General features: G+C 38.8%; 1 protein-coding gene across 2 annotated transcripts in view; it reads right to left on the bottom strand.

Moving 5' to 3' along the window:
• mylka (myosin, light chain kinase a) overlaps positions 1-20,751 on the bottom strand; it is a 55,993-nt gene that overhangs the window by 20,028 nt on the left and 15,214 nt on the right. For both annotated transcript variants that reach the window (XM_044131644.1, XM_044131643.1), the window contains 11 exons: positions 20,545-20,645; positions 19,955-20,164; positions 19,750-19,875; positions 16,513-16,668; positions 13,445-13,567; positions 11,782-11,979; positions 10,515-10,722; positions 10,391-10,435; positions 9,631-9,705; positions 6,651-7,372; positions 1,088-1,204 (listed from right to left, as the gene is read on the bottom strand). In XM_044131644.1, coding sequence (XP_043987579.1) covers positions 1,088-1,204; positions 6,651-7,372; positions 9,631-9,705; positions 10,391-10,435; positions 10,515-10,722; positions 11,782-11,979; positions 13,445-13,567; positions 16,513-16,668; positions 19,750-19,875; positions 19,955-20,164; positions 20,545-20,645 — 2,081 coding nt within the window. The remainder of the gene's footprint in view (positions 1-1,087; positions 1,205-6,650; positions 7,373-9,630; positions 9,706-10,390; positions 10,436-10,514; positions 10,723-11,781; positions 11,980-13,444; positions 13,568-16,512; positions 16,669-19,749; positions 19,876-19,954; positions 20,165-20,544; positions 20,646-20,751) is intronic.

The following is a 20,751-nucleotide window of genomic DNA, read 5'->3' as shown; positions in this document are numbered from 1 at the left end:
TCGCAGATTAATCTTGGTTTCCATTTTAAGTGGATGCTGGAAAACACAACTTCTTAAAGACCTTTCACTAAATCTTTATGTTTACTTCCTCACATGTTCTCTGCTCAGCCTATGGGTTGCGAAGAAACATAAAATGATTCCTACAGGAAAGAAAACTAAATGAGACCAATGATTTTCTGCCATCAGAGTTTGTTAAGCTGAATAAAAAGAAAACCAGGTATAGAAATCCAACTCATTCAGAGCAACTTTGACCTTAATGGAGGGATGAGAACCGCTCTAAGGCTGCGTTCACACAGCAGGTCTGGGTGCATAATTCCAATTTTCTGCTGAAATAAGATCTTTTCTTGCATGCTGCTAATTAAACATGACCGTAAACAAACTTCTGTGTGAACAATTTACGACCACAAAGCGACCGGCATGTGCAGAAGAAGAATGTTGAAGTCACACAGCAAAACTCTTTTTATGGAAGTAATAATGGATATCGCAGCTTATGGGTCAATTTTAAAGTTTATTCAGCAACAAAAGCCGAGAGTAAAAACACAAGATCGTAAGAACACGAAGGATGCTAAGAAAAAGAAAACACAACTAATAGGATCAGCGTCTCAACTTGTGTAGAGAGTCTGTTTGGGTATGTAGTCGGAACCAAAAGTGGTGGGATTGTGATGTGATGCGCTTCACCAACAGACTGCTTTCTAAAAGTGAATAATTACAATTTTCTTTGCATCCTAATTTAAACCGTATGGCTTTTTCTGGTGCAAAATGTTGACTCATGTCTCGCATCCATGACATAAAAGCCAGATAAAATGTAGACATCACCGTTCTGAAGCTTTGAAAACAACTGGCTACAAATCCATCCACATGTGGATGGTCACAGATTGGATTTTTTGGGGTTAAAAGATTAGAATCGGGCCGTTCAAACTGTAGTGAAAAAGTGAATTTGGATCATTTACCTGCTGTGTGAACATAGCCTAAGGGGATTTTTTTGTGTCTGAACAATTCCCTTTAAACCACTAAAACCAGAGTTTACCTATTTTAAGTCTCGGGTCTCACTTTTAACTAAAACTGTGTGAGACGACGAGGTTCTTACCGTCGACTAGAACCATACAGGAGCACTCCGCTCTGCCGGCCGAGTTCTCAGCTCTGCATTTGTACTGGCCTTCGTCCTCCGGCAAAGCTTTGTCGATGGTCAGAGAGCAGAGGCCGCCTGGAAAACACGACAGAAAACAGTTACAACCCAGAACACTGAGGATTAACTAACCAGCTGGATTTTGACCAGATTGCAGTGACCTTGGTCAACAGTCTTCCAGATTTTCTGGAGATCTTTCAGAGTTTTTCCTTTGACCAATAAAAACTCTTAAACATAAACTCAGCATTGAGCAGATATTTATCCTTATACGGTTTAATTTATATTCCAGATTTACAATTTACTTGTTTTGAGGAAAAACAAGAATTTTGTGTTCATGACGGCATCAGCCTGCCGTCATGTTCATGCATTTAAAAATAAAAGTCACACAGACATATTTTTAGACTTTTGCCAACAGTAAAGGGATAAATCCTCAACAGGATTGGATTCTAGATCATGAAAGGATTTGCTTTAATAAATCAATGTCACTATTTATTCATTTTCAGACTGTGGAAAATAAAGGGGACAGATTGTTATGAAAGAGCAACTGGCTATAAATCTTTAAGTTAAATTAATAATAAATTTAACAATTATTTCTTCACACTCCAGATACTTTTTATCTTGTGGAAGGAAATCCAATTAGTTCTCATATTGAAGAAAACCTAAATATCTGCTTTTGGGTCAGTTTGTAAATAAAGTAAATCCAGAAAGTCATAATCAAAAAAACAAAACACAAAATCTTACCAAGTATTTTTATCTAGTTTCTGGTGAAAATATTTTAGTACACTTAAATTAAGACAAAAGAACTTAAAAGTCATGTTTCAGCAAAGTAAATAAACGTGTTTTAGGTCAATAACAATTGAATATAAATGCAAAAACATATTAGTTACACTTTTCCACTTAAAACAGGAAAAATGTCTCGTTATGTGTGGAAATCATATTTACTTTTCTCCTACTGAGTCCCAACAGAAACAAACCACTAAATCAGCAGGAAAATTCAAACCTCAAACATTTTATGATGCAAAACAAATGAATGCTTTGATGTTTCACCACAGAGCATCTGAGAGTTAGTAATGCTGCGGGATGTCCATGTGGACACAGTCTCACTATTACAGCAGGAAACCTAATCGGATCACTAAACACAATCTATTAAATCATTTGTGTCCAATTTACAAAGAAATTACAGGAACTGTTTGGAGACAAAAGACAAATGGGAAACTCGGCAGGTTACACAACTGAGGATGGCAGAGAGATAAGTCACTTTTTATATCAGATTTCACCATGATCACACAACCACAAACACTCCAGTAATTACTATGTGTCCTTTCATATCATATGAGATGATCTGCTGAGATCATGAGCCATCTGAGACTCCAGATCATGCAGCTGGAGTTGCAGAACCAAAACGGGGTGGTCTAAAACTCGCATCATTCCTCTGTGAACATGCAGACATGTTGTTGAAAGTCTCTTAGTGCTTTAGCGTGCTTTTTTTACCCCTGATAGTCCGATTGTCTCGATTCGATTGGGGACCAAAGTTACATTTCTTAAATTTTGAGCTGCTGTGCTTCACTTTCCACTGAGTCAAACCCTTTGAGCGACCTGTCCCCCCCTGGACCAAGAACCACTGAAGGAAACGACGTAAAAACGTTTCAAGAAGACACCGAGTTCAACTTTCTTCTTCACAAAATGAAAACAAAAATGGAGTAGCATCAAATTTTAGTCATTGCAGGATTTCTCTATTGTCTGTGCTAAAAGACCGTGAGTCATTTCTCCCACTAGTGTTAGACTCTTGTATTTGTTTTGATTGCATTTACCCAGAATGCCTTGTGCTGTAGTTTTCTTCCTGCTTTTGGAATGGTTTCCGATCCACTTGGAGATCCAGAGTTCACCTTTTTCACTGCAAAAACAAAACCTTACCAAGTAATTTTGGTCTAGTTTCTAGTGCAAATATCTTATTAATGGAAATACAACAAACTCATCTTATATGAAGGTTTTCAGCAACTTACTGGCGCTTGTTTTAAGTGAATAATTCTTTAACATGGATGAAAGAGTACTTGTTCCATTGGCAGATTATTTCACCCATAACGTGAAAAATGTTATAAGTATTATAAATGTATAATGTTTTATAAGTGAAATAGTCTGCCAACAGAACAGGCATCATTATTAAGGAATCATTGACATAAACAAGCTCCTATATCTTCAGAAAAACAACTTAAAAGTTAATTTTGTTTTATTTAGAGTGTACCAAGATATCTGCACTAGAAACTAATACTTGGTAAGATTTTGTGTTTTTGAAGTGTTGGCCCACATCAGAGTTTGATTACAGATTTACATGTTCCAAAGCAAATCAGACTTTCAAGGCAAATGAACTGGAGTTTGATTAAAGTGCACTAAACAGATCTGGTGTGAACGCAGCCTAAAATACAAGCAGATCAGACACACTGAGCGCTCTTAGGACATAACTTCTCATCTTCAAGATATCTGAATGCAACAGCTATCCAGATACTGAATAAAAATACCAAATTGAAGTTGTAACATCACAGAATAAACAGGGCAGAGAAGCTGCAACATGACATGCATGTACAGTCATTGCCAATGAATTTATGTTACTGTAACTGTTCATGTTCTGATTGTGACAGCTGGTGAATTATATGCGTCAATCAAGAGCAATAAATCAGAGTCAAACAGGTGCAAATAAGAATGCGTTACAACAGAAGGCAGCTGAGGAATGGCATGTGACTTAGAGGGATTCAGTTTTATTTACTGACGAAGTGAGAGATCTCAGACTCGGTATTTATGTGTTGATAATATCAGGTGTTTATGTCACTTTGGAATCTGCAAAAGTCAAGCAGCATCTTTTTCTATGCAGTATTGTTTTCAGAATTTGTACCAGATTAAGACTTTCTACTCCTAGAGTTGTGATTATGCAATAATCAATGCATAACTGCAAAGTAACCTCAGCAAATCATGAAGTCCATGAAGGTTCTCAGCCACAGATGAAATAAGAGATTTCTAACAATAATCGAGGTCGACGATGAGAACTGTTGTTCATTCTGGAGCTGCTGATATCAATTCCCTGCTGCAAATAACAGCAACAACACATCACTGCATGCTTGAGGCTGCGGTGACCTCTGACCTTCAACATGGACCACCTCAATGTGCAGAGCTGGAACAGAGGCTGTCCTGAAGGCTAAAATAACATGCTGAAGGATTACTGCACACACACAGGCGTTCGTAAACACACACACAAACACCGGGAGTCCCAGCCGTTCGTAAACACACACACACACACACACACACACACACACACACACGTGTTCAAGCAGATCTAACTGCAAATCTCTACTGTGGCTGACGGCAAAGTTTCTATTCATGTGAGAAATTCTGCTCAGTTTATATCTGTGTGAAGGTTATTAGAGGATTTTATTGTGAAATTGATACAAATCAATTAAATTAAGTGCAAATATATAAAATCAACTCAGTTTATAGCAATTGAATTTAATCATTTAGTCACATTTTGATCAAACTTATTGATAGAGATAATCCATTGATCATTTAAGTCAACTGCTAAAACCTTTTTCTGTCTCGGGAAGCTTATCCAGTTGATTTCAATCATTTACTGTGTGGCAATCAGTCCTGAGAAAGCATGTGGTGACAGTAGAAATGAACAATTCCCTTTGAAAACAATGAAGTTCTAGCAGAAGCCAGCTCAATGGGACGACTTATTTTATGACTGTGGATGTAGCTGTGATGCAATTTGGTCAACAGATGTTTTAAATGAGCCATATAAATAAATGTGATGCTTGATATCTGCAGTAACAGCGACTTGGATCGGCTTTCCTTAAGGTTCTTTCAGTTATCTGATCAGCATCTTTGACTCCAGATTTCAGACATCTGAGAACTTATTTTGATTTGGGTCCATTTGCTTTTGGCAGGTTTTCAAAGTTTTCCTGGTTCCTGCATTAAACATGCAGTAAAAAGCTAAAGTGATCTGAGTCACGCCAGCTCCGCTTACTTTGCTTTAATGAAACTCCAGTTCATCTAGAATGTCCGGTTCATTTGGGAAGGCGTGAAAACAGAATCGAACTCTGATATGAACCGAAAACGTGAACTGTGGTTCACCTACAAACCTCGGTCTCGGTTCGGTTGAATTCAGCTCTAGTGCGGTTTGGATGCATTTCTGAACACCAGCGGACCGGAGACCGCTCCAAATGAAGGAAGTGGACTACAGAGCAGGGCATTCTGGGTAAATATAACCAAAAGAAACTTGTGACTCTCTTTCTCATCCACATCCTCCAAAGTTTCTTCACTCATAGAAAAAACTGAAGGAGCAGAAATTTTCTCTCTGACACTGGAAGCAGCAGATCTCAAACATCGTCTGATTCAGAGATTCAGCCGGACAGATGATACAAAACAGTATTTTTTTATTTTGTGCTTAGTGCATTTCCCACTCAGCATGTCATTGCATATGAAGCTTTTAAAAAGCCATTGTTTCAAAACAAATCAAAATGTCTGTCATATAATTCCTTCAGTTTAAAGTAATTTTAATGAGATGCTAGAAAAGCAACAAAGTAACTAGATTAGTTTTATTGATCAGCTGAGTATCAGCACAGAGTACACACTGCTGATCAGCTGGCTGAACAAAAACTAATGTTTTCCTAACGGGCAGTGCTGCAGAGGAATCTGTCAAGTTTCTTCCTAACTGAGGACTAAAAATACATCAGTACCAAGAGGAGAAGCTAGGTGGCGCCGTGGAGCGTTAGTGTAGAAGTTGATTTTGAAAATAAAAGATGGTAATCGCACAAAGCTGGAATATACGGAAGAGGATTAGGGTCACAAATAAAAAAAAGTAGGAATTCTGACTTTAATCTCAATTCTGACTAATCTGAGATCAAAAATCAAAGTTCTGAGAAAAAAACTTTTGTTTTTTGTTTTTCAGTGGCAGCATAATCTAGATTCCAGCATAATCTAGATTCCAGCATAATCTAGACTCCAGCATAATCTAGCACAACACTGACTTTTCTAAACTACAAAAATATTTTTTTAATTGAAATTAGTCCAGAAAAAAAAACAGTGCCATTGCTGGAATCATATAAACCAGCTCTACGTTTATAGTTTATTCATGAAAAAGTTGAAGTCATGTTGTCATTTGTGATGCAGAGCTACAGGTTGAACCTACGGCGTGCGTCAGGGGTCAGTCTGGATGTAAACAGAGCTGCTGCAACCTGCAGGAATGATGACTGTGGAGTACAGTTAATGCTGCGTGTGTAAAGTGATCTTTCCCATCTGAAATAGTCACAATACTTGGTGGTCTCACATCACATCCTGCAACTCTATGCTCTTTTGTTTCACATCTGCGATCTATTAATAGAGTCTGAATCCTTTGAGCTTCATCGGCAGCTGCTCTTGCTCCTCTTCCTCCTCCGTCAGCATGGCTCACACCAAACTTCTAACTAACAAGCCCTCCGTCACGGCGTTGATTTCTGCTTTCATTTCTGAAAGTGTGTGTGTGTGTGTGAACTCTGACCTTCGTTGGCGAGGATGATGAACTTAGACGGTTTGATGATTTTCCCGTCCAGCGTCCAGGTGACGGTGACATCAGCAGCTGCGGCGGAGGCAAGGCGACACTCCAGCCGGAGCCGCTGACCGTCCAGCACCGTCACATCCTTCAGCATCTCCACGAACTCCGGCGCCGTCCCTCCTCCTGCACCTCCTTTTCCTCCCTCGCTCTTCTGGTCGTGAATCCCTCCATCCACGCAGTTGTTCACCTTCTCTCCGTTCTTCTCGGGGGTCGCCGCTGGCGTCGTCTTCTTCTTGTTGGCGAGGACGGAGCGCAAGTCTCCAGCGTTCTTTGGAGGCGTTTCGGCCGGCTTGTTGCTGTTGCTGCCAGCGGCGCTCTTCTTCCCCAGGACGCTCCGGAAGTCCACCTGCTGCGGGGAGTTCGCCTTCTCCTCCGCCTTGCCTTTGACGCCCCGGAGGTTGGCCTTAAAATCCATCTTCTGGGAGTCGGTGTCACCGTCGGGGGGGAAAGCTCGGCGTCCCAGCAGCGAGCGAAAGTCCAGCTGCTGCGCCTCCCTCTGTCGCAGCTCCTCTTCACCGCGCTCCCTCGTTTCCACGCTGCGCTTGAGGAGTCCTCGGGGATTCTCCTCCTTCTTCTTCTTCTCCTCCTCACCAGCCTCCTGCCTCTGCAGACTGACCCTCCTGCTTTCTCCTCCTCCTCCTCCTGGTCTTCCTCTGGCTGCTGCGGTCCTGCAGAAACAAGCGCAAAGAGAGATGGAGTGAAGTAGAGAGAATAAACAATGCCGAGGCTCCGCCCACTTTGGAATCGGGAAACAGGAGGATGAGGAGTTCAACTCAAACTGCTCGTTACATCACAGGTGACTCAGCTTTCCTTTTATGGGCATGAATGAACTGATCTTCATCGGGCCCATTTCATGACTGGGACTCCTCTTCACCTCGTCCTGCTCTGTCCTTGTGTTGGAGCTGCAGCTGATTGCTTGCAGAGATCAGAGGATCCATGTGGAGGAAATGCTGGCTCTGATTGGTTGGGCTGATGCGCTCAGATTAGAGAAGCTTTGGGAATTGTTGGATATGAAACAGGCGGATTGATGGGAACAGAGGGAGGGCTGGGAGTGGGACGGGTGAATGAAAACAGAAATGTGAATGTAAAGAACTGACTGAGGAGAATCACATCTGACAGTTCAGATCATGCTGGATTCAGTAAAAAACATGCCAACTGTATTAAAAGTGACTTGTCGTGCTTCCTTCAACGGGATAGGAGAAATCTGGACTGTACAAAATATTTCAATTACATTTTTTGGGGCGCATTGCAACTTTAAACCCAAATAAGCTGCTGCTGGCCACGCCCCCCCACCTCAACGTTTACACTCAGTTAGGAAACTGCTGGAAACATATGCAAAATTATTCAACCGCACATCTTTGAAAAGCAGACGTGGAGCCTCCTGCACAATCAACAAGTGGCGTATGGTTTCCGAACAGTTTCTGCAAGATCACAAAATCTTACAAAGTATTTTCAACTAAATTCTAGTGGAAATATCTCAGTACACTTGAAATAAGGCAAAATTTACTTATAAGTAACTTTTCAGCAAGATATAGGAGCTTCTTTTAATTCTTGAATATTGATAAAATGTACTAATTCCACTGGCAGATTATTTCACTTATAATATAGGAAAATGTCATGTAAGCAACAATATCTGCTTGTGGAACTATATTTTGCTCAAAAGATACTTGTAAGTTAATTTTGTCTTATTTCAAGTGAAGTAGGATATTTGCACTAGAATGTAGAATAAAAATACGGCGTCACAGTTTGTGTTTTTGCAGCACAACTCAACAACATAACATTTGTGTTTTCCAGCAAGTTTTTCTAAGCCGTTTATATGAGCAGTTGAGACCCAAATGGAAATACAAAACTACATTAATAAACTTCCTTATATTCTGCCTGTCATTTCAGCCTGCTCTCACACTAACCCCACAGAAATCCTTCATCCATAAAACATCTGTCGTTTTCTGCTTTTCACTCAGTCCAGTGGGATGTCTGTGGGAATCGGAGTCCATGGAGACTCCAGCATGACGTCCTCTATAAATATGTCCAACTCCACTTCAAACTACATGAATTATGGAGAAAATGCCTAATGACAATCCACATCCACTTTGGTTTTTCCCTCACCACTGTCTCGCTGTCCTTTACAAAGAGAGACTCTGTCCGACCTTTCCTAACCTTCTCCATCAGCAACTTAGGCAGAGATTTCCTCACTCAGCATGAAGCATCACTGCTGCTCACTGATCATCTCCTCTCCTCCCAGCCAAGCTCCAACATGTCTTCCCCACACATTTTCACCCTTGAAAATGACTTGCAGTAGTTTCAACATATTCATTGTCTGTTTTTGTAAAAATACCAACAGCGAATGAATCTTCTGAGTACAAAACCAACATGACTGCAGGACGGCTGCGACCCGAGGGTTGAGTTGTTCCACTAGCCTCCATGTGTTGTTGTGTTTCCTCTGTTTTCTGCCACATCAGCAAAAAGCTGACGGTGATGGAGACGGATTCTCTTTCAGTCATCAGAGAAGTATGAAAAAGTGCTAAACCTCTTCATGCAGCATCAGCCACATAAAGCTGTCAAGGTCTCAAGCAGCTTTACAATGTGACAAGTTTTTAATGAATGACAGATAGGTGATTTTAATTGGTTACTTAATTGCAAAGATGGTGACACAAAATATGTTTATGTCAAAATACATTAAGAGATGATGCACCATCTAATGTTATAATTGTGAAGGTTTTCTCTTAAATAGATAAAACCTTCTTTTATATCATCTTTATCATGTCAGAGGTCTGATTTAAAGTCAGATAATTATAATTTCACCATGTTGTATTCACACTTTTCCTCCAATAAAACCAATAACCTAAATATAAATGTCATTCAGGTCAGTCACTTGCAGTAGAAACACTTAAACCGAGTTTTAAATAAAATGTATTTTTCCTCTCACCTTCTGTCTCCTCCTTCAGGTTCTCCTTCAGTGACGGACAGCTGAGCCACAGCGCTGCACTCTCCCACTTTATTCCTGACACACAAACACAACCTCAGGTACTTTTTATTATAAGTAACTATTATACATGTTGTAAAAAAAGTGTTTGCCCGCTTCCTGATTTATTGTTTTTGTATGTTTTAAGTTACGTTATTTCACTTTTTTACACAAGGTCATGTAGATTTTAATTTTTCTTCTTTATAACAAACACCCTAAACTAAAAACTGCATTTTGAGTTTACTTATGTTGTGTTTGACTAATTTCAAAAATCACTAATTAGGAATGGGCAAACACTTTTTGACATCACTGCAGTTCTGAAAGTGATTGGAAGTAGGACTGGATTGATAAATCAGTAAGAAACTGGAAAATAGCTACAAAAATCCGAACTTGTTTATGTGCGTTAGCAACAATTTCTGCCTCAGATTAATCTTCAGATGATGCTTTGTGTTGCTGCAGTCGACCAACATGAGGTTTCAGATATTTAGGGTCTAAACACGCCTCTGTGTGTTATATTGGACACATTTTCTCATGACTAAATGAGATGATGGCGGTCAGTCTGCAGTGTGTGATGAGGGGTGACAGATTATGGGTATATGGACAGATTCAGGCGGGGGAGGGAGACTTTAATCCTCCAATCTGAACCGCAGATCATACAGGATTATTCCTTCATGTTTGCTCAGTTTCTGGTTCATTTCCTGCTTGCGGTGTGTTAGTGTGTCACCTCAGGGTGATCAGGAAGTCTCCGGCGTGATGCTTTCTGACCCGTCTGAAACAGAAACACGGACAGTTTGTTCTCCATGTTCTTTCATAAATGTTCCAGGCTGCAGGTGTAAAACTTTTGAGACCTGATGAGCAGCGAGACGACGTCCTCCTTCTGCAGCAGTTCATAGTCTCCTCCAGAGCTCAGCACTCGGTTCTGGTCCACTCTGGTCCATGTGTACTGGGGGAACGGGTCTCCAGCGATGGCACAGGACAGCAAGACGTGTTGACCTGTGATGGCGCTCACCGCTTTGGGTTTTGTGATGAACCAGGGCTGGACGCCGTCCTGAGGTTCTGACAAATAAAAACAACAAAAAAACTCCAAAAATCTGCAGCCGACTGAATCTGTCAGACATGTCAGCATTTAATCTCTACAACCGAAAATCCAGTGAAAAAAAATGTCAAAACAAGGGAAGACATGAGGATCTGATAAATAAACCAGACTCTCACTCCTTAGAAGAATATAAAACGTTTCATTTCTTATGCAATCATAGCAGAAATGTTTTCTTAACGCCGTCAGAGATCACTAATTCACTCCTTCACTCTCTACTCCTACAGATGAAATGTGTCATTACTGACACATCTTTGATTTTACAGTTTGAGATGACTTTTACTTTTCCCGACTAAAATTCTGAGAATTCCTCAAATATTTTTGAGGTTGTTTTTGCATAAAACTGCAGATGTTTAATTTGAATCAGTTTGTTTACATAGCACTCATTCGCAACAAATTTCTTTATCTGAAGACGTTTCACAAGACGGACAGGTCAAAAGGTTAAATTGTTAAAATTCAATACATACATTGGATATTTTCCTGAGTTTAATAAATTTAAGTTTAAGTGCCACAGGGTAAAAAATTTCCAGAAAGAAAGTTTGATTGCTTTGGAGCAATGCTTCCTGCTCATGGCGACAGTGGAAACAAACAACTCCCTTTAAACAGGTAGAATAAATAGGATCAGCCATTTATTTTAAAGTGAAACTAACCCCCAAATGACTGTTTTTTTGACAATAAGCCTTCTATATAGGTTATTTAGTCTTTCGTCTTTATTTTTTTAAGTAAATCTTGACATTTTCACCAAAACTTAATTTAGATTTTTTTTTCCATATCAGGAACATTACATATATCAATTTTGGATATCTAGTTATGATTGACTTTATTTCAAATTTAACTGACCTTTCATATTTATAGACACATTTTTATTCACCCTCAATCGACTTTCTTCAAAAGCGTTGCAACACTGACTGCTACAGGAGACCTTTTTAATCACCATTTACAATAAATTTTAAATTAAACGAGTGACGGCAACATTTAGTTTTCGGATCAGTAAAGTAATTGAATTGTTTAAGGAGTTTTACCTTCCACGGTGAGCCGGGCCTGGGTCTGGTCCTCTCCATACTGGTTCCAGGCCCGGCAGCTGTAGGCCCCAGTGTCTTCTGGGAAAACCTCCTGGATCAGCAGCGTGTAGCGGTTCTCCTCCCTGAGGAGGTGGAAGTCCTCCGACTCCGAGACCTCCTGCCCGTCATGGAGCCACATCACCAGAGGAGGAGGGTCACCTGCAGGTCAAAGGTCATCTCAGTCCATCTGAGTTCTCTCTGCAGTGGATCAATCACTAAATTCTTCATATTTTAAAAAAGAAATACCTCTAGGATAATTTATCAACTCAAATCAGGAAAACCTGGATGCAGAATTTCAGTTTAAAATATGCATAAAATATATTAATTAAATTTTATCCCAAACAGTAAAAACTAAAATTTTATTTTTAGTTTTAGGAAATATTCTGCTGTTTTTGGTTTTGATAATTCTGTACGTATAAAATAGTGACAGTATAATAAAACTTCCACCTACACTTTGTGTTTTTGCATTGACAGGAATTTACATATTATTTATCAATTTCTGCATTAGCTTTGTCTTGTCAATTAACCACATGATAAATTAAAACATGATCAATAATTTTCATTTGAATAATTTTTTGTTTTTTTCTCTTTCTACCAAAAACTGGACGACAAAAGTTTTCAGTCGGTGTTTTGGTCTCAAGTAGATCTTTTATTTTGAAAGACAACTTTGTTTACAGAGAATTCATAATTCATTTTATGTGTTGTTCCTGTTGTTTTGTTTATTTATTTTGGATAGTTAAAATGTCTTCCAGTTTCTGTGCTAATTACAATTTAAAGTTTATCAATATTTGAGAATGTGTTCTTACATTATTAGCTTATTATCATTACATTAATTGAAAATGGTATCAAGATAATATCATAGTTTATCACAATAACTCTGGGATAATTTATCCTCCCAGATAAATTTGTTATCATTACAGGCTCACAGATCGCTTCAGAAACCAGCGATAAAAAAGAGACGCAGAGCGATCTGCAAACAGCTTATATGGAGACAATTCTCTGTGGAAACTCATTACATAACACACACACACACACACACACACGCACACACACACACACACACACAGCGGTGATGATAAGAGGGATGGAACTTCAGACTGCAGAGAAAAACACACATTCACTGCAAAAACATACAATCTTACAAAGTATAAAATGAGACAAAATTTACTTTTCATCAAGATACAGGAGTTTGTTTTATGTCAATAATTCCTTAATATTAAAGTGAAAGTTTTAGTTCCTTTGGCAGATCATTGAACTTATAACAGGGGAAATATGTCTTGTGAGAAGTAAAAGAGTTTGTGTTTATGCAGTATTTAAATGCTTTTTAAACTTGACGCCACAGATTGTGATTCACACTCTAAATAATTTTGCTACCGTCCATCTTTCTGCTCAGTAACCTGAACTTTACCCGACCCAAACACCAGGATGTATTCACTGGTTTTATGAGGAAAAACCAGATATTTGTCCCAACAACAAGACAAACACAAACAGAGGAAATGAAGAGGCAGGACTACAGTCAATCTGTCTTCATCTCATCTGCACCGTGTCCCTGGAGATCAGACAGGAAATACCACAGCGCACACACACACACACACACACAGAAACACACACAGCCAGGGCGTACCGCTCAGCTCCACCGTCATGGAGACTCTGCTGCCATCCATAACTTTCAGATCGCTTAGACGGCGAATGAAGCGAGGAGCCCGACCTGCTGCTGCGACCTCTGACCTCTGGGACTGCACCATACCTGCAGCACAAAAACACACAAAGAAGAAGAAACAGTCAGAAATCGTCCACCATGACAATTAGATTGACAACTTCACTGGAAAAACAAAAACTTTACCAAGTATTTTTGGTCTGGTTTCTAGTGCAGATATCTTAGTGCACATAAAATATAAAAATAAAACTAACATACTAGTAACTTTTCAGCAACATACAGGAGTTTATTTTAAGTAAACCACTCCTTAATATTCGTTCCACTGGCAGATTATTTCACTTTTAACAAGAAATTTTCTCCATGTTATAAGTGAAATTATCTGCCAGTGGAACTAAAATTTGCACGTTTTAATTTTTTCTTTTGTGTAACCAAGTTGCCATGTGTTGCAGATTTCTGCCCAGATCCCTCTTGAAAATAAGATCAGGATCTCCAAAGGATTTTTCCTGGTTAAATAAAGGAAAGAAAGGAAGAAAAGTATTTTTTCATCAATTTTAAGTAATTAATATTGCAAAAACAAGCTCCTACATCTTGCTGAAATGTTACTTGTAAGTCAAGTTTTGTCTTATTTGAAGTGAACTAAGACATATGCCTTCAAAACTAGACCAAAAATACTTGGTAAGATTTTGTGTTTTTGCAGTGCAATAATCTGACCAAAGATGCTGAAGGACACAGAGAACTGGACGCTTCGTAATTGAAAGGTTTCCTAACATCACTGCAGCAACATTCCAGCTCCAAAGAGTCTGTAAATCTGAATGAGACGTTATTAAAATCAGATGTTTGACTTTAAGGCAGAACCTCAGGCTGCTGCCTTGCAGGCTCAACTCAAAGGGAACTAAAGTCTGTGTACATCTGATCACTGATCCGTTTCCTCCTTCATCTGATCACTGACCAGATGTACAGACGTGTGAATCAATCTCCAACTGATGGAGGAAGTTAAAAACAGCTATGAATCAATGTTGGATCTGATTCCAGATCAGATCTCTGGTCTCCTCCTGCAGCTTCCACAGACTTCCCATTAAACTGGGAATGTTGTCAGACCAGCGACGGAAAGCATCACCGTGTTCCTCACTCAGCCGTTTCCTTATAAGGAGAAAGGATTTCCTTTTCCTCTCTGCATCTGGCACACAAGCCTGACGGCCTGTTTGCTGAGTGTGTGTGAACATACAAGAATATCTGTGTGTGCACGTGAAAGGCTGAACTTTTGTACTCAAGTGGGTTTTTTTCTTCTGTGTACATATCAGACATACCAGGGAGGACACGATGTGAGAGAAAGAGGAAGAGAAAGAGGGAGAACGAGAGAAAGAAACAAAAGTAGAAAGAAAGAATGACAGAAAGTTAAGAGACAAAATTATAGATGAAAAACAATGACAGGATAATAGAAAGAAAGACAAATATAGAAAGAAAAAGCTAAGAAAAGGAAAAAGAACAACAAAGAAATGCAGAAAAGAAAAAAGGAAAAACATAATAATAGAAAAGAATGATTGACAGAATAAGAGAAAGGACAAAAAAGGGAAAAAAGAGACAAACAGAACAAATGACAGGAAGAAAGAGAGATAGAAAGAAAGACTGGAAGAAAGGGACAGAAAAATGTTTTTCTACTTTTTCTGAATATTGCAAACTCCGACATCTGAATTGTTTTCCATTTGTAAATAATATTTTTCTCTGTAGATTGATGAATTTTAAATACTTTGAAAAGTTCTCTAAGGTTCTGGTTCTGTTCTTCTTTTAGACCTTTTGTTAACCCACCACATGAAAACTGTCACACAGCTGATGATCAGCAATACTCTAAAATAAATCATCTCATGTTTTCTAACTTTAAGTGCAGAATAAACTCATGTAGTTTTTAACTCAATATCTATATATTTTATTTTCAACAGGTTCCACATAATTCTATTTTCTTAAAGCAAAACAAGATATGATAATCTTTTGTCTTCAATAGAGTATAAAAAAATTACCACAACTAACCCAGTTGCTAAGTGCTAACCGTTAGCAAACCGTTAGCTAACCGTTAGCAAACCGTTAGCTCACCGTTAGCTAACCGTTAGCTAACGGTTAGCTGTGCTCTGAATACGTTTGTCAGTTTTTGGGTGAAGAGAAGCTTGAGTGAATGGGTTTCATGATAAAGGGAGGAAATAAGGAAGTTGTATCAAACAAAATGTCTGAGCTGTTTACTGTGAGGTCATTATGAGGGGCTGAAAACAGAGATTTGTTATTAACAGATTCTCAGGTCAAATCTCTGTTTTTGCATTGAGAAAGAAAAAGAGGAAGTGGGAAGTGACTAAAAGACTGATAAGAGCCGTTATGTCAGTTGATGTTTGGAGAAGAAGCTGAACTGAAAATAAAAAGTTGGTTAAATGGACAACTGTAAGACAGAGTTTTGTTTTGGATCAGATCAGGTTTTAATGTCCACACATGGACATCAGGACTCAGTGGGCTGAGTGGGTTAGTTTGTGGGAATCTGCTGATATTCCACTGACTTTGTATAGCTGGGGATTTCCTGCTTCTGTCAAATTTTCCTCCCATTCTCTGATTTTCCTTATAAAGCTGTGATGAGGGTTTCTGTTTTCCATGATGATGATTGATTGGCCAACTGGTAAATAAATGTTGGTTCTTCATAAACAACAAATCAGACGCATGAAAACTTTTATAAACCCAGCTCTGTTCAGACAGGAAAAAATAAGTCAGTAACTTAATATTGATGAGTGTCATCTTGTGCAACAATAAAACTAATGCCACTGAATTCCTGAAATAAAAATAAAACGTTTTTATATTATGTTTTAAATTGGGTCAGAACCTTTTTTTTATGTTTGGATCTTAAAGGATTTATAGATCTCATAAAAATTTTATTATTTTTGAGCAGGCAAAAATAAAAAAAAAGGAAAGAAAATTTATGAACTTTTTTTTTTGCATTTTAAATTAAAGTATTTTGTGACCTGAAAGTTTCTTTCCTCATCACTGTTTGTGAATCGTCTGACCTTTGACCTGAACCCGGGCACTGCTCTCTGCTCGACCGTGGATGTTCTCCGCCAAGCACACGTAGACGCCGTCATCATGGCGTGATGCTTTCTGGACCATCAGCTTGGCCACGCCCCCAACATGAGAGGACAGAGTCCTGGGAGGAAGAGGACGACCTAAAGGAGGAAGAAGAAACTTCATCATCTTCATCCCAACAGAGCAGAAACAAGCAGCAGATATCACGATATCAACCGATATTATAATCACAATGTTCCAGAATTATATCACAGCTGCACAATTTCCTCACATCGTCACAATAACAATCTTAAAATTTCAGAAAGAATAAACTGCAGTTATACTAAACAATAAATCAATTTATATTGTGAAAAACACATGATCAATATCAACAGACAATACGTCTGATAGAATGTTCAATATTCAATGTATAGAAAATTCACTGAACTCCGATACAGAACCGCAAAGCATTCTGGGAGATATAGGCAGAAGAAAGATCTTAGATGCTCAACGACTTTAGTGTCCGGCTAATCAAGGTTGGTGGCATTAACTCACTCACTTTGGTTGCCTAGCAACAACCTGGCTAAAACAGAAAATGTCAAGCCACCAGTTTGTTGGTAAGTAAGAAGTTTAAAGGTGGACTGTTATGCTTCTTTAAACAGGTTAGGATAAGTCTATGGCCGATATAAAACATGTTCATTACATGATTTGTACAAAATTATTCTTAGATTATGAGATTGTAACTATTTAGGGCACCTTGTCACTTTAAATCCAAATAATCTGCTGCTGGTTACACCCCTCATTCAATGTTTTCACTCACACATGAAAATACAACCATACATCTTTGAAAAGCAGAAGTGGAGCCTCCTGCACAACCAGCAAGAATGCAGCAAGTGGTTTATCGATGGTAAGTCAACAACAAAACACCTGTCTTTTCCAGCAGCAGTTGTGTAGCAAAAACAGCAGTAAAACCAGCTGACCAAAAGTACTGGAGCTCAGTTTGGGTTGCCAGGTAATGGTGATGTCATTTACGATTATGACTCAACAATGGGGCTCGTTTTACACCAAAAAACATTAATTGGTTGCCAAAAAACAGCTGGGTGTTCTTTTAAGCTCTCCTCCTATTTTAGAAGCAGTTGAGTCCCAAATGGAAGTAAAAAATATGAATGTTGCATAATACTGCCTCTTTAAAACAAAAAGAAACACTAATAGTTATTGGTATGGACTGATATGAAACGGTTATATCATGATATGTTTTTCAGACATATTGTCCAGCCTGATGTTTTATAAGGAAGTTAGTTTGACCAAAAGTGTAACTGATGACTGTTATCATTAGTCATCAGTTAAGTTAGTTTAGAACAAACTTATCTTTGTTCTAAATCTTTGTTCTTTCTGCACAATATTTAATTGTGCAGAAAGTTTCTATGCTTTAGTTATTTTAGCCGCAGCAGGAGGATTCAACCTTTACATCTGAGGTTTAAAGCAGCTGCTGTGTGAGCAGATTTATTTCAGGCCCTCAAACTGTGGAGTAACTCTGGACTTCAGGTGGAGGAGTGACTGGATTGGCAGAGAGCAGGAGTCCCACAGCATGATGGAGTGCAGCTCTGAAACACGGTGAACTCGCTGTGCATGCCCTTGTTGGGTCGGCCAAACGCTCTCAGTGTGTTCCCGTGTGTGCGCTCCCTGCAGCAGCATGTTTTGTCTTTATATGGTTTCCAGCTCTTGTCCTGAAACTGTTCAACCGTCGAACGAGAAGCTCTCTGTAAAACACGACTGGTTGTTCCAGCTCTGAACATCTCTCTCTTCTTTAATTTGTCAGCTTTAGGAAAATACAGCAGAAACATTTTGGAAATAAATAAAAAACACCTCCAACGAATGCATGCATGTTTTATAATAAAACATAAGATAATCAAGCTGTGTTAAGGCCACAGTTTACTTAGAAACATTTTAATGAAGGTACTTTTATTTCATTGGAGAGCAGAAATAGCTACTTTTTCTCAAGCTTCTGTGGCTCCCAAAATGTAAATGTTGCTGACAGTTTCCATTGGAGTCAAATTCAAATTCAAGGATACTTTATTGACCCCAAAGGGAAATTAAACGTTGAAACTCTAATTCAAAATTACTCAATGGTAATTGTAGACGGGGAGGGCTTTCCATCTTTAACATCCTTTTACTATAATCCTTTTTCATCTTTAATATTTCTGCATTTTAAAAATCAGATTTGCAAGGTTTGGGATCCAGATAGAAAGAGAATCACATTTCTTAAATATAATTTACTGGACTTGTCTGTGATGTTTTACAGTGTTGATTTGATGCGTCTCTCTCTGACTCTGATGTTTCCATTTTTCCATTCAGTTTTTTTTCTTTATCAACTCCAGTTTTCCAAAAATAAAGCCTGAAAACAGAATCTCTTTTCTGACTTTAAACGGTTTATCTCAGCAGGTTTCCTCTCTGTTGCTTGTTATCTTATCTGGATTAATGTTTTTCTTTCTGCGCTCAGCCAACATGCATTCTGCCCTGTCGCCTGGCACAAACTCTGTTTAGCAAAGTTAAAAGTTGCTGGGAGCCAAAACATGATAACACAATACATCTTCATGTAGAGCTCAATAAATTAAGAAATATGAGAAGAAATATTTTCTTCTGTGTTTCTGCATGTCTGCTGCCCTCTGCTGGACACTTCAGCCTCCTGCATTTCATCCAGCGGAAACGTTTCTATTGTTGCTGAGTGAGGTCAACGCATTACAAATGAAGAAACTATTGAATACATTTCTGACAAAAAAACAGATATTTTCAGATTAATCTCAGAAACTCAGACATTTTCAAGAAAAAAAATATAAATATTTCTGAACTCAAAAAAATCTAAAATTTGTGCAAAAGCCTCTGAAATTTTTAGTTTAATCTCAGAAATGTTCTAAAAAAACAAGCAACTTTGAGTTTCAAAAATTGGAAATTTTGAAATTAATCTCTAAATGTTCTGGGCAAAAAAACAGGAAATTTCTGAGCTCCAAGATGAAAATTTGCACAAAAAATAACTTGGACATTTCGGATCTCCAAAGTCACAATTTTACAAGAAAAAAAAAGAATTTTATTGAAAAAAAAAACAGATAAATTTCTGAGTTTAAATGTTGAAAATTTTTTATTTTCAAAACTAAAACATTTCTGAGATTTCTGGCTGAAATTTACTTTATTTCCTGTTGAAAATGACTAACACCCCTGCAGAGTTTTTTTCCTGTAGCACTGACCATTGAGCTGCCAGCTGATTTTGGGATCAGGTTTTCCCTCCACACGGACCTGCAGGCTGACGGGCTGACCCTCTGACACGCTGCAGTCCTGCAGCTCACTGACGAACACCGGACACCTGGACGCACCTGAGGGGAGACAATGAGACAGTTTGTCCTGTAAATGGACAAACGGAGGGACAGACCAACTCTGGTGTGACGGACATACGATTGATGCGCAGCCTCCATGTTGCCGAGGCAACGCTGAGTCCCTCAGGAGTGGTCAGCTGACACCCGTACGTCCCGTTGTCCAGCTGCGTCACTCTGTCCATGGTGAGAATCAGACGAGTCCCGTCTCGTCTCTGCTGATGTCCTGGACCCGTCCTCACTGGGTTCCCGTCTCTGAGCCAGGTTACCATGGCGTCAGCAGCAGACGAGACTGAAGGCAGAGGAATCTGATCAGTCAATAATTTTAAACAGAGATGCCAATACATCAGCATCAAATGTTAGTTTTTTTTTTTTTTTACCACATCAGTCACATTAAAGTAGTTTCTTTCCATGTTGTTACTGTTTGTTTTTGTGATATTTCTTTGGGAATGTGACTGTAATATTCACAAAGTGCAGGATTGGGGGATGTTTAGGTAAAGCAAAAAAGCTGGCAGAGGAAATAAGAAAATTACTTTTACTTCAACAACTTTTCTGAAATAGGTTACGGCCTGAAATGCATAAAAAGGTTAATATTAACAGATACTTTAAAATAATCTAAAACAACAGGGTTTGAAAATTGGCCAAATAAACTCTTCCCGCCCATGTTTGTACCTTGGCAGGTGAATGTGACCTCGGCTCCCTCTGTGGCCTCCTGGTCCAGAGGAACAGCTTCAAACCGCAGACCAGAACCTGATGCGGATCTCCTCAAGGCTCTGAAAGCAAACAGCGGGACTGTTTGACAACTTACACGAAAATACTTTTTGGAGAAAATAAATAATAGAGCTGGAATAGACTCAGAAACTATTCACATAATTTCAC

Source organism: Gambusia affinis, linkage group LG11, assembly GCF_019740435.1.
Source record: "Gambusia affinis linkage group LG11, SWU_Gaff_1.0, whole genome shotgun sequence".
In the NCBI taxonomy this organism is placed as follows: domain Eukaryota; kingdom Metazoa; phylum Chordata; class Actinopteri; order Cyprinodontiformes; family Poeciliidae; genus Gambusia; species Gambusia affinis.
The sequence above is the reverse complement of the archived record's forward strand: the minus strand, read 5'-3'. Positions and strand labels throughout refer to the sequence as shown.